Below are 14,672 nucleotides of genomic sequence, written 5' to 3'. Positions count from 1 at the left end.
TTCTTTTTGTAAAAAAAAAAATTTACTGTAAAAAAACTATGGGTCTAAACTTCCAGTTCCTGTTTGCATAAGTAACTGCTCTGATTTTAGCATCGTTACTCATGCAAGTATAGTTTTATACTGGAAAATGCCCAATGTGTTCCAAGCATTAATAGAAATCGAGAACAAACACAGGAATACGATTTCTCTCTCATTTAATGCTAATTCTATTCCAAATTCATTGAGTAACGTGGAAGAAAATGTGATTGCTTGTCAAAGCTCAGATACAGTTTTGTGTTGGGACAGAATGCAGTGGGTTTGGCAGTGTCATGTTTAGCTGAAGGCAATGATGCTTAGTGTCTCAGCACCCAACTCCCACTGAATTTCAACAAGAGTTAGCAAACAACCTTCCCTTGGGCTCCAGTGAAAATCCTTGGCTTAAGTATACAGTCTGAGCTGCAGTTTCACTTGCAGGAAACAAGCTTTTTGGAGGTCTTTTAAGGTATTGGTTCCTGAAACAGTAGAATATAATCTAAGTGCTGAGAGTACTGCAATTCTTTTACTAAAATACAAAATGTTAAAATTTAGTGTGAAAGGACTACTAAAAAAAAATGTTCTTGAGATTGTTAGGATTATTGAATACAATAAACTTTTCCAAATCCAAGTCATAAACAAAACAGATAATCTCTTACATGTGCCAAGATACAATTTTATTGCTTCTCAGATAACACTGCATTTAGGCATTTATTTAACTTGAGGGTACTGGAGGAGCAAAAACAGTTTGCTTATGTCTTATGACATTTGTCCTACTGTATGTTAGTGGAAGAGGTAGGGACTTTGCAGAGACATTGCTGGCAATGTCATAAGAAGTGCACACCAAAAGCTTATAATTTTGCTAGCAAGAACATGTCATCTCTGCCAGACTCTGATATCTAGATTTAATTGTCTTCAATTGGAAGATGTAAAATATTTCACCACAGTTCTTATATGACCTTATAAAAATGACGCTGTTTATTGAGCTCAGTTCTGCATTGTTTCTTGATGATTTTCACAAATTTTTTAAACTGCTGAAGTATATCACAACCTGGGAGTCTCAAAGCTCCTGTCTGGGTGGTTGTGTAATCATCAGTGTGTGATGCTGTACACCAAACCTTCAAGGAACCTCCAAGTGAACTGTGTGGAGCCCTAATCTCCTAGTTAATACTAGTGTTCAAACAGAACCTAGTGATAGCACTAGCAACTATGTATATTGGACTTATTTCTAGCTTTTTTTTTTTAATGAGGTGAAGAAGAAACAATTGGTGCCATATGTCCAGCTGCTGTTTGTAGATGAGCATCCAGTGCTTTGGGAACTACTGGCTTCAAAGGTTTGGTTCCTGCTTTCACATCATCTCTCCACGCTAGTCTGTTAGTGTTATTGCACCTTCATAGTATCAAAAAGAAGTATTGGTTTTATTGTGCTTATTTTAAACCCAGTACACAATACCAACCAAACTTATCTAAGTTGGGTATATAAAAATATACATGTAATAGCTCACGTTATACAGTAAAAAAAGAAAGCACCTGTGTGGAAAGCTTACCCCTTTCTTTAGAAGGAAAGCTGTCTTCATGTAGTTGCTTCAGTAACACATACTTATACGTACATACATACAAAACCAGAACTTTGGCCACATAAATTTGTCCTCTTATGTGGTACAGAGTACAGAAGGCCCAGAGGGGTGATATGTCTCATTCTTTCTCCATCACAGAACTGCTGCCATTCACACTGTGTGAACAAGAGTACAGCTTGGGTAAAGTGCGAAAAGCGTGAGATAAATTATGCTCCATGTGGCATAATTCCTCCCAGGAAACAGCATAACCAACAGCCACAAACAATTGTAAGTTATTCTGTTGTCAGAAGGAGCAGCTGTCACTATGAACTCTACCACCCTTGCTGAGGAATGCCAGCACAGGGTGTTGGGCCATGTGTGCTGTCTCTGCACTGTGATGGGGGTTAGACAGAAGGGCCAGTTGTACATGTTGCACTTGCAAAGCTATGAACCAGAGGGCTGCTGGATACTTCTTCAGCACCTCTGGCCCAAACCAGGACAGAAAAAACGTGTGGAGAAAAAGGTTGCGGTTCTTGTTGTGTCAAACCTTTTCTCTGTATAGGAGGGCCAAAGTATAACTCTTAATTGTTATATGCTATTAAAAAAGACGACTAAATAACTTAGTCTGTTTAAAGATTAGGTTTCTTTCTAATCCTAGCTGTGCTTCATCATAGTAAAAATGGGTATTGGAAGAACATATTTCACTATTAAAGATCCTTGCAATTATGTTTTAGAAGTGCCTTTTCCAGATCAGGCTTGAATCTATTAAGAAAAGTTACCTTTTTATTTTTTCCAAAATAAAACTGTAGTAATTAGATATTGTATTTAGCCATGTGAAAAGAGTAAAAAGCTATTTGTACGTGGTTTGTGAGGTAATAAGCTGGCATGTTAAAAATATATTAATGCAAGTCATTCAGTTGTGAGTGTGTCCTTTGCCCATCTTCCCCAAAAAGAGGGGATGGACATGGTGATTTCAGTGAAGTGGAGAAAAGGTCTGTGGCATACTGGTTGGTACACTGTATCATAGTTCATCATGGTTTCTTGTGAGGTCCTCCCCGTAATTAGTAGCTTGACTTCCAACGAACATATTCCAGTTGTCTAGAACCTCCTCTTTCGTTAGTTTTTGATCCTGGTGGGAGGAAAAGAAAATCTGTGTAAGAACATTTTCAAAGCACAGACTTACAAGAGCCCTGGGAAATAGACAGTTCTTCAAAGCAGCAGACTGCAGGTTCAGGAATCATTATAGCTGTCATGGTGAGTGAAATTCGGACCCCAGTGGAAGACAGAAGTCCCACTGGCTTCAGTTGGGTCAAACTGCTAATTGAAAGTTCTTTTGTAATTAACTCACTGCCAAACAGTATATGGGTTACCTGGTACGCAGTTTTGCCCTGTGGTTTGGTTTTACCTTCCTAACAGTAAAAATGAAAATCCTCTGGTGTATTTTCTTGAAGATAGTTGCTTATGTTAGCAATTTACACACACCCTCTGTGTAACAGTGTTTTAGCTTTTCAGCTTCCAGCTTTGCTCACATTACACTTCTGAAGATCACCATGTGGGAACCATTAATCTCCCACGTTAGAGGAAGTGGATGCATTGAGCCAGTCTTTAAGTCAAAGATGTGTGTTTGACTACAGAAATGGGGGATTTTTTGCTACCTCCTATGTAATGTATCTTTAATTTTTCTCTTGCAGTCTAAATTAGTATACAAAACCCATGATCACTCTTAAAAGGAAAAAGAATATTTCTACTGTGTTAAAACTTCCAGGTTTAAGATGATAAATAATTTCTTATCTAACCTAATGAAAGCCAATGGGACTTCTAGACCTGATAAACTCCATTTTACTACTTTTACTTTGTGATTCTAACCCTACCAACTGAAACTGGCATTGATACATTAATGCACTAGCAATTCTAGCCTCTAAAACTCCATTTAAAGTGTACTAATAAGAAAAGTTAGTTATAAGAAAATAATTTATAGAAAAGTTAGTTATAAGAAAATAATTTCCTGCTAGCTGATATGTTTAAAAAAAAAAACACACAACCTTATATAACTTTAAAAAAAAATATACTAGAACACTAAGTACCTTGTCTACATCTGATTCATAGACTAAGTGCCTGGCTTCAGCTAGCGCGTGATCGTAGTCTTGTGGGAGAATCCAGTGCTGAATCTCCTCTTTGTCCATCTTTCCATCCTTGTTGAGGTCACGAAAATCTGAAAACTGTTCACGCTCTGTAATCACCCAGTCAGGCTCTGGTCCACCCTCTTCATTTGCAAACATATCAGCTGGAGAGGAAATAAAAAGGTCTCACTTGAGTCATATTTAATTTGCAAATTACGCACAAACTAAAGACATTTGCATAGTGTTCCTCAGAGGAAGACTAAACTTTTCATTCTCTGCACAGCGTTTCTTTGGACAGAAAATGAAATGTGGGCTGTAAATAGAGTAGCTGGATGTACCTTGTCTCAGGCCTATTTCTTCACTGCTGGTGGTTCCATCCATTCTTACATTTGTATTGTAACTGTGCACTGCTGGTGAGGTTAACGTGAGAGGTGAATGTGTCCAAAGGCCATCATCCACTGAATTTCAGAATGAAAAGAATTCTTTAAGGATCTTCAGTTAAATAGAAATCATAATCTTTAGTGCTGGGCTCAGTCACATGGGGAGAAAGGAACTCAGCACTTCTATCTTGTCCCTGCCAGCAAGTGTCTTTGTGGATAAGATCAGACTCCAGCCAGCAGAGTGGTTAAGGCAAAAAAAGCACAGGGGAAATTTAGGAAAACAAAAATTGATAAATGGAACATGAATGCTTTTGTCCTGCTTTTAGAGAGGTCTGTGTAAGAGTAATTCACCTTAGTAGAACCATGCAGTGCTGCAGCACACTCCAGTAGAAGGTATTCTTCTACAAAGAAAGACCTGGAGAAGTCATTATGAATCAGTGGTGCATTCTGTGTGAGAAACCACAGGCACGGCACTTGTCATAGATTGGTACCTTGGGATGGAGTACCATTTGTGACATAGGATGCATAGATTACATACACAAGCTGCTCTGTACATCAGGCCTGTGCTATATTTAAGATGCATCAGTAGGAAAATGCCACAGTGGCAGCTGCTATCTGTGTAGAGTTGAGAGAGTAGCAGTGATTATTAAGAGCAAGTGATTTTTATGTGTTCTTTACAGCATAGGTCTTCCAAATTATGAGCAGTGTGTCCACTTTACTCTTCTGGTCACTGTGGCCAATCATTTCCTGCACATCAGGGCTGCTTATTCCTCAAGCATTCCACTTTTCTATTTATAATTAAAACGTGCTTTGTGGTACTACTCCTATGCCTTTTTGATTTGGTTCTCAAGGATGTGCTAAGGAAAAGTGCACCCCACATGGATGGTCTCAGGGCCAGAGGCTGGAAGAATAAATGCTGGTCCCAACTCTAGGAATAACCTCCCCGCACCCTGCTGTGTGAGTACACTAGGCTTAAGTTCTCTATTGGTAGAACTGTCCACATTGTCCCTGAAATACACTGTTACCTGCTCATGCACAATAAGAATTTAGTTCTCTCTGCTTAACATGACTAGGGATATTTTGCTTTGCTGCTTCTGTAAAATCTAAACCAAATTTTGTGAAAGAATAAATAGGAGGAATGAAGGAGGAGGAGGGGAGGAATCGTTCTATAACCTTCAGGAGATTTCCCCATCAAATATCTGATCTAAAGACTGAAATTTTTTTACTTCTTTTTGTTGTTCCTTACAAACTACCAAAGAAGAGATTTAGTTTTCTGTTTGTTTTTTAACCCCAGTTTGATCAAAAATAAAAAATATTACATCTGAAAAAGGGAAGTAGGAATATTTTAAGCATAGTTTTCCTCCACTCATGAAGAAAACTTCAAACAACACATTCACTTTCTTCTTTCATTTTTTAAAGTGCAAATTATATTGTTTATTTGAAGCAACTGACATGCCCTGTCAATTTGATTTTTATCATCCTTGCCAATGTGGGGTGATCGTGACTAGAACATTCTATGTTCCTATCTATAGAAGACAAGAAAAACCAGCATTCACATGGTAACAAATGTTGACAATTACCTTATAATTATATGTAGGTAATGTCACTGAGTGAACTGAAATTACTGTGGAAATTATGCTGCTCTGTTATTTCAGTCATAAATGAATAGCATTCACATTCTGAGGCTAAATATAATTTACAAGGAATAGAAACCCCCTGCCATTAATTAACGTGTGTATATTGTTCCTGATTACATGTGAAGTGATCTTTATAGCACTACTAGAAACAGAAAGATTCATCTGAGTTTGCACTAATGCTTTCCTGGTGCTACTTTCTTGATTTAAAACCCATCAAAAAGTGAGTGCAGTGGGAGAAGTTACCTTTTGGTATCAGCATAACGACTCAAAAGGCTAAAACGTATTATGTACTGCTGACCTCCAGTCCTGCTTCCGTTTTGTCTTCATAGGCCTAAGTGCAAGACAGTGGCTAACTGCCTAGTGTGACTGAAGTTTGTGCAAATTAACTGTGACTGATCTGCTATTGATGTTTCCCATTTTGTTCTCTTTCTGCCACTGAAGTAACGCACAGCAGACTTTCACACACTTCACAACTTCTTTGAGAATCTTAAATCTTAGTGCTTATTTTTACAGTTCATTTTTAATGCATCTTATATTTCTAGAAGAAACATAATGGCATCACCATACAAATCATTAGAGAAGTATGGGTTCTTACTTACTAATTAAATTAGGAAAATAACTAGTAGAAAACAGGTGAATTTTCTTTTTTTGCAATGTGTGCTTCCCAGCTATTTTGCATAGTCAAGTACCATTCACACTTGGGAATAAACTAATTCACTTCCTGATCCTCCTGTATTTCTAAACAATGCCTTCAAAAACTGTTAATGTGGTCAAGTATACAGACGGTATTCCTGTCATGAAAAATATTATTCCAGACCCTTATAGCCAAATTATACAAGAATAAGAGGAGAATCTTATGCTGTAAAGTGTGAGGAACCTTTTGCTAGTGATGTTGCTATCTGCCTAAAATGAAATTAAACTTTCTGGGTTGGATGGCTGATTTAAAATAGTTGAACTGGAGCACAGAAACATTCATCTTTGGGTTGTTAATACTGCTGCAAATTTGAGAGACGATGAACAAAGGGACTGGAGATCATATAAGAAACAAACCTCAACACTTACCAATGTACTCATCTTGATCCACAAAACCATCCTCGTTTTTGTCTATGTCTTCTAAGGTTTCCTGGAAAATAGTTTTGCATTGAAGTAATCAAGAGAGTACTGAGAATTCTGGCTACTTGCCTCTTCGAACATTTCATGTTTTGAGGCCTTGACCTGCCCTTGTACACAGGCAAATGTACTCTGACTCCAGTGTCAGTCAATACACGTGAATATACAAATATCCTTTCATGTTGAAAAAACTCCCTGCATGAATGAACTGGACATCATGCTTCAGTTTTAAGTTAGGGGCAGACACAAGCTTGCATGAAACACTTAGCTGTCTTGTGTCAGCATACCCTTCCTTTTATTTTGGTGCAAGTTGGTGCCCCAAGACAGTTTCTTGATTCTATCTAGGAGCTGCCTAAGTGCATTTAGCAAGTCTTTCTTATACCAAGAGCTCTAAATCAAGTGAATTTCATGAAAGGCATCCCTTTCCGTTCCCCACTTGGCTATTATGCATGTGTGTCTTTCTAAACCCTGCATGGAAAGATTAGAGAAGCATTTCAAAGCTCATCCAAAAAACCAGAAGTAAAAATAATGTCATTGGTTTTGCTCTGCTTACTAAGACAACGATGTTTTTCATATGCTCAAACTCCTCTGGGTGAAGGAAAGCAGTGAATTCTTCACGAGTGGCAGCTAAGTCTCCATCCAGATCTGCAGTTTTGAATCGTCTTTCATCTCTGGGCAGCATTTTTTTAAAACTGTGCTGATCGGTTGCATCTTGGAATTCTTCTGGATTTTCTGCAAATTAATCAAGACAATCTCAAAACTATGTTCCTTTAAAAACATATTACCACAACGAAGCACCCCAATTTGCTGTTAGAGTCTAGAAATACAAAGGCTTATTGCCAGAATAGCTGCTGTGTTAAAATGGAACTTCTCTTTGCTGTGAAGTTTTAAATTCAGAGGTCAAGCACTTGGTCTGATTTTTAAAGGTGACTCAGTAGTATAGGTAAATGTCTGAGTAAGTCTTCTGTTGCAATCCAGGATAATGGATTTTGCAGTATTGTATATTATCCTTCATAGATTTTTTTTTTTTTAATCTGCTTTTCCAAGCACTGCTTAGGCAGTATTTGGGGCAGATTTCATTCACAGAAGTTTTATTCTTCCTAGGAATCAGTATGATCTACACAACTTTTCAGTTTCAAAAAGCAAGCAAACCAAGGAAAAGTGGTTTCAGAAGCTGGCAGACTGACTGAAATTATCTAACTGCTACCAGGAACCTAACAATTATTTTCAGTTTAAAACAATGACATTTTTTCAGGGTGTTTGGTGGCATAAAACAAATGGTATTTGATATAAGTTTTAAAATGGGATCACTAAACTGACTTCAAACATGAAAAATACTTATATTAGAACAATTTCACAATTCACATGTTGGTAGACAAATGCAGTTGAAAAAGACTAGGCCAGGAATCACAGATAAGAATTTTAAGTGTGCATTAACACAAGACCACCATGTAGTAGCTGTTCTCCAAATCTTGGGCATTACAGAGAGCAAAGACAAAGAGCTGAGAAGGGCTCCCAGGGATACTACTGCAGGGATTGTGCGTCAAGTATTTCCTTCCACAAATCTAATAAGCACAATTTTAATCTAAAGTAGACTTTGTACTTATTACTGCTACTGGAAGCTTGCTCCAGAAACTGCCTCTATGGTAGGTGGATACTGTCTTCTCATTTCCAGTATAAACAGTCAATTAATACCAATTTGTTGTTCTGTCAGCATTGCCCTTTAACTTAAGTGATCTCTTCCCCTTTCCCTTCATTAACTTATAAAAAGCAAAGGGAATGTATGTGGGAGGGAAGAAAAGATTCAGGTATATTTTTTAATATATGTTTCTTTTGCCTGATTTGTTAAGGATTTTCATTTGCAGTTGATCAGTCTGAAGGATGTTATTCTGCAAGAACTATTTTAATCAATAATTTTGATATAGCTTAGACACAGCCTAAATTTTTAGCATCTAGACTCTTAAGAGTTTAGAGAGACTGAATTAACAAATACTGGTTAATTACTCAATATATTATTTTTTAATTAAAGTACTACGTTTAATGTTAAAAAACTACATATTTCTAACTGGAGGAGACTTTAATTCAGCTTTGTCAGTACATTTAATAATCCCTCTACAAAACCTTCTATGTGCTGGCGACCCATGTGGAAATGGCTGCAATAAACAACTAAGAAGTGTGTTTGACCTCTGAGCATCTATAAAATTTAATGTGATTTTCAGGAGTCCTAAATGTGACACCAAACTCCTGTTGACTCTAAGACATGAAATCATGCCTTATAATCTCAGTAGTCTTTGAGCATATAATCTGAAAATGGTATCTTACCTAGATAATAACCATATGTAGCTTGTTTGTATTCTTCCCAGGCGATTTTATCGTCCTTGTTTAGATCATAGTCTTTCCAAACTTTAGCCACATTTTCATAGATATAGCGTTTCTGTACCCGTTTAATCCAGTTTTTTAATTCCTCTGTTGTGAGATAGCCATCTTTGTTGTCATCTATTCTATCCACAATCTTCCTGTAAAAAGAGACCAGCCTTTTTAAGAGTTGACAGAAAAACAAACTGCATGTTAGTCCAATTATAGTAATCTTTATCTGGCCCTGATTTTCCACAAAAATGCAGTGCCAAAAACTTATAAAGCTGCCCTACTGGCTAAGGCTTTCTTGCATTTTGCAGATTATCTTAATGGGTATGTCTCTATTCATTATTCAATATTGCTATGAATAATTGAAATGGAACTCGCACGATCAAAATTAGTGAACAAAGTACCTCATATAATACCTGGATTTCTTAGGTTGTATCTACTAACTTAAGGGACCTGTTCTTCACTGTCAATCGGGAGTGGCCATGCTGGGCTCAGAGTAGTAGACACTAACTTCACCTCGGGAGAAAGCCTGTACTGCAGCTTGCTGGAGGCAACCAGGGCAAAAAACTAGGATTTGTGGACACCTGCAGTTTCTCCCATGGCTTTCCAGCAGACTGACACTGGGGTGGAGTGAGTTATATGACTGTGTAATGCTGGGCATGTGCACCATGTACAGTCTTCCCTTCCTTTCCTGTCCCTCCACTTCTGTTTCTTTTCTTTCTTTCCCAACGAAAAGCAATATTGCTTGTGTTGCCAGGAATGCCTGTTACTTGCTAAAGCAATAGCTAGTCTGCAGCAGGTCTCCACTGATTGCTGGCAGTTGAGATATAAGCTACTGTCCTGTGTAAAGCTGCTAGCCTCAAGTCCTGTTGAAATCAGCAGGAGTGAAAGGTACTGGTGTACTCCCAGGGAAACTTCCATCTCTGAAAAGTTCTGCACACAGATGCAGATAAAACTGACCTGAAAAACTATGTTAAAAAAAAAAAGAGGCAACGCTCTCCTCTACCATTTAGGTTCTCTGCAATAAATCTCTCAAGGCATGCCTGCAATTGCTAAACACCACCAGTTTGGGTTTGAGCATGTAAAACTGTCTTTTGCCCCAGCTAGTCATAGACCAGGTGATAAAAACCTTCATCTGAAATAAGAATTCAGCTTTAATCCCAGTAGCTTGGTAGGTAAACCTGTGATAGCGTTGTTATTCTCTGGGCACCGGCCTGTGGGGAAACTATGTACCCTGCTCTTGGAACTGGGGCAGTTAGCCCCATGTCTCTTCTGCACATCCAGATTGGCTTTAGGCCCATCAGCAGTTTTAACCCTTGTATCACTGCTCATGAGGTACAGAAGCAAACTGTCTGTAGTTGCACTGCACCTAGTTCGGTGACCACCCAATGGCCCACTCAAGATAATCTGAATGACTATTCCCCACACGCTGAATCACCATGCCTATGGACTAGTTACATGTCATTTGTAAGAAGGGGTAAGAGCAGGAGCTGACTTGTCTAAATCCTGACTTGCGATTCCACAGAGGAGGTCCCTAAACCTCCAGGCAGACAAAGGACACAGGGAAAAGTTCTGCACTTTTAAATATTCTTTGCAATTCAACATCTTGGTTCTCCACAAAGAAACCAACCCTGGCCAACTGGAACTGCTCAACTAGTGAAGCAATGTCTTTTCCCGAGCCTTAGTTATGAAAGTGGTAAGTAGAGTGACAGCAGCAGCTTCTGCTGAATTTCCAGCAATCTTGTGCGAGTCTGATAGTATCAGGCTGAATTTATAAACGTGCTATTTCTGAGCTGCGGGCGCAGGGGAAAGGGGCTGCTGAATTTGCTTTCTGAAGTAGTAAAGTATGAATTAACTGACTGGAAAACCTTTTCTCTTTTGTATAAATCTCATGGGGAACTGACTGCCAAGGGTCCCTTTCACTGCATGATGGACTGTATTTGTCAATGAATTTGCCCCACAATGAATTTGATTTAATTTGTTTAGCTGATATTTGTTTCTATGGTTAAATGTATTATAATAAATGATTCTGCTAGTAGCTTTTTGGTATTTTTAACACGGAAGAAGTCAGGACTGTTTACCAGAAAATGTTTCATGCCTCTTCCTTTACACCTGTACTCTTTTATAGGTTTTTATAGGTCCATTGCATCCATGTGCACTATTTCACTTGCTTCCGAGTTGAAGATGGGGACAAAGCAATAGTCTTGCCTACAGGCTCCTAAAGGTACAGGTAAGAAGCTGTTGCATGGACTGTGGACCTCACTTTTTATACCGATAATTACCTGCAAAAGGGCTCGGGATCATTCTAAGTTTTGTAGCAGAGCTAACGTACATCGATCAGTCTGAAAAGCCTTAGTGCCTTTATTTTAAATAGCTAATTCATTAATACAGCAAAAATTCAAGAAGCATGTTAACAGACACAAAATGCCACCTCGTACACAGCAATTTACACGCACAAGTGTGTAATATCTGAAAGCTTACTTTCTCCCTTTAACTTAGGTGGGATTACACTCAGAATTATTTTCCCACCTCATAAAAAAGAAGCTAGAGGGCACACGCAACAGGTGCATACAACCTGCTATTACAGAGATTTACGCTGCCAGTCTGCAAAGACACCTGGTGATGAAACAAAGTTGGGGCAAGAAAATCATTGCTATGAAGTGCCTGAAAAAGGAAGGCTTCCCCTCTACACCTGATGTGAGTACAACTGTACGCTGATAAATTCTGGCCTTGGCCTGTATAAAGAACAGAGACATTTATATTGTGAGGATCTGTAACCATCTTCTATGTTCTCTGAAAATGACAGGCCCATCACAAATGGCAGGGAGAAGGTTCAGGACTGCAGCCCCACTCCCCTCCTTCTTAGCCCACCTCGAGTCCCTTAATTGCAGTCCTTGGATGCTGCACCAGGATTATGTCATGCTTCTCCAAAGCCAGGTGAGTTGCAGTACTGTGCATGGGTGGGCAACGTGTGATTCTTCCCTTGTGAAGTGATCTGGTGTGGGAGGATAGGGAGAAGGGATGCCCCTGCCATGGAATCTGTCATAAGGGCAGGTGGACTCCCAGCTCCCCGATTATGGGCTAGTATGTGCCATGATCTCAAACCAAGATCATACTGTGCAGCTGCTCCTCCACTGAGGCTGCAGGTAGTTGAATTTGCAGGGCTTTTTCTGTACACCAGCTAGTTCCTTTTTGTTTGCTGGAAGAAGGTGAGAGTAGCTTTGCATTACTGCTGTCTAGCCCTGGGATTCCAATCCCAGCATTGGTCATTGGGATAACCAATGTGCTGGCCACCCTTCCTAAGCAAGGTAAAATGACTTACAAATGCAGCAGCATGCACTTTGGTTACAGCAGCAGACTATATGTTCCTGTTTCCTCCCAGAAAGCATTTAAAAATAGCTTTTCATTAAATGTCTTCTTCCTAAAAGCCACTCACTGGCTGAGACGTAACACTATTTGTAACCCTCACTGCAGAGGTTGCCCATAACAAAACTTTTTCTCAGCATATCTGATTATTAAATCACAATAAAAAGAAGAAAGTGGAAAGTTTTAAAAATCCTCTCTCTCCTCTACCTCCCAGTATATCTGAAATTACAAGGTTAGGAAATGCTGAAAGTTATTAAACTGTCCCACAGGGCCCCCCAGAAACTGCATCTCTGATGTTCTGCTGCACAATGCTCAGCCCGCAATGTGCTCTTTGGTCCTCAGAGGGATGCTTTAGTCACCTCCATTTAAAAGGTTATTGGCTGTGGCTGTAGCTTCATGTGCCTGTGTCACCTCTCCAAGGTGCACACAGTGAGATTGCTAAAAGTTAAGCTTCCTCCCTTGGTGAGTTAGAGTTTGTAAAAACTGTTTAAAAACAATTCTATTGTTAAATCATATCCCCAACTAAAGTATCTGTACTTTTGTAAGTGTAGACCAATTTTGAAAAGGCATGTCCATTTTAGTGATACACTTTATGAGAATCTAAGTCATAGATCATGTATGCTGAGACCATGGGTTTTTTTGCTCCTTCTTAACACAGTGTGGATGAAATTGGTCATTTCTGATAACCACTTTATCTGTTTACTCACTGAGATACAGGTATATGGTAGTGACAGCTTCCAGAAGGATCAAGAGGTCAGTCTGTGAGCTAACAGTGATACTGCACTAAGAGCTTATGATGGAACTACACAGACATACAATGAGTAAGTACCACTCCCTATGGAAGGGGAGTAAAGGCAAAGCTAATCTTAGTGAGTACATGCAGATATTTTAAACTATTTTCTCATTAGCAAATACATAAAATGATCTTTCTTTAACTACTGTTAAACTTAGTTCTAATTAATGATCTGACTCCTTGTAGATGTAAAGGAAGGAGAAGCAGTAAAATAAGGCAACTGTTGCATGGACTCTGTTCTTGGCGTTAAGAGCAGCATGGCAGCAAGAGCAAGGCTGTAAGACAGTGGGCAACGATGTCACAAGTGGAAAAGCCGTGGGGAGATGGCTTCAAGCAGACTTGTAAATGGAGCTGTGAAGAAGGAATGGTTTAAACTTGATTCAAGCTAATATGGTCCAGGCAAGTGACCCAGAGGTAAGGAGCTGTAGCAGCAAAGCTGCAGCAGTGGGCGAGGTCTGTCCAACACCGGGCACAGCACCACACACAGCAGCTCCCTCCACGAGGCTTACTGCTGTAGGACCAGAAAAGGCAAGAGAGAAACATGCAGAAGTGATGAACTGTTGTTGGTCGCTCCTTTCCAAAATCGGCGGGGTGTGAAAGATGCGTACCTGGAGAGGTATCACTGGCTATACAGGGGTACAGGGTCCTACTCCACGAGCCCCTCGAAGTGGGAAGGGGCCAGCCGCCCCTGGGGCCGGACACACAAGAAGAGGCAGCCCCACGCCGCCTCCCTTCCCCGCGCCCACCCCGGCCGGCGGGCCGCCCCGGCCGGGCCCTCCCCCTGCCACGTTTCCGCAGGCCGCCGCGCTGCCGCGACCGGGGCCGGCGGCCCCCGCCCGCGCCTCTTACCCCAGCCGTTCCCGGCTCTCCTCCGGGCTGAGCTGGTCGAAGCTCCGCGCCTCCTCCTTGCCCAGGAAGGCCTCGTGGTCGTACTGGAAGCCCGGCCGGTCCTCGTGCTGCGCCGCGCCGGGCCGCGCCCGCTCCTGCCGCGCTGTCGGCTTGCCCAGGCCGCCCGGCGGCAGCAGCAGCAGCAGCAGCGCCAGGCACCACCGCGCCCCGCCGCCCCCCATGCCCCGCCGCCTCTGCCCCGCGGGCGCCGCGCACCGAGAGTCCCGCCGAAGCGGCGGCTAGCACCCCTCCGCTGCCCGGCGCCCGCCGAGGCCGGCCCCGCTCATCGCACCCGCCCCGCCGCTCCCCGGCCCCGCTCCTCCCCCGGCCGGCCGGGGGCGGGGGGGCGCGGTGTGGGCGGACGCGATTGGGCAGCGGCCGCCGCGAGCACAGCGCGGCCCGGCCCGGCGCCACGTCTGCAGAGCGGCGCGAGCTGCCCGGCCGGC

General features: G+C 41.2%; 1 protein-coding gene across 1 annotated transcript; it reads right to left on the bottom strand.

Moving 5' to 3' along the window:
• Positions 1-257: 257 nt before the first annotated feature.
• On the bottom strand, positions 258-14,408 carry RCN1 (reticulocalbin 1). The gene is made up of 6 exons (XM_059825757.1): positions 14,188-14,408; positions 9,138-9,331; positions 7,369-7,547; positions 6,768-6,828; positions 3,653-3,852; positions 258-2,697 (listed from the first exon to the last, which is right to left on the bottom strand). Exons 1-6 carry the CDS (start codon positions 14,406-14,408, stop codon positions 2,590-2,592), a joined length of 963 nt encoding a protein of 320 aa, XP_059681740.1. The 3' UTR covers positions 258-2,589.
• Positions 14,409-14,672: the final 264 nt, after the last annotated feature.

This window comes from Gavia stellata, chromosome 17 (assembly GCF_030936135.1).
Source record: "Gavia stellata isolate bGavSte3 chromosome 17, bGavSte3.hap2, whole genome shotgun sequence".
Lineage (NCBI taxonomy): Eukaryota > Metazoa > Chordata > Aves > Gaviiformes > Gaviidae > Gavia > Gavia stellata.
This window is presented reverse-complemented; position numbering and strand designations above follow the sequence as displayed.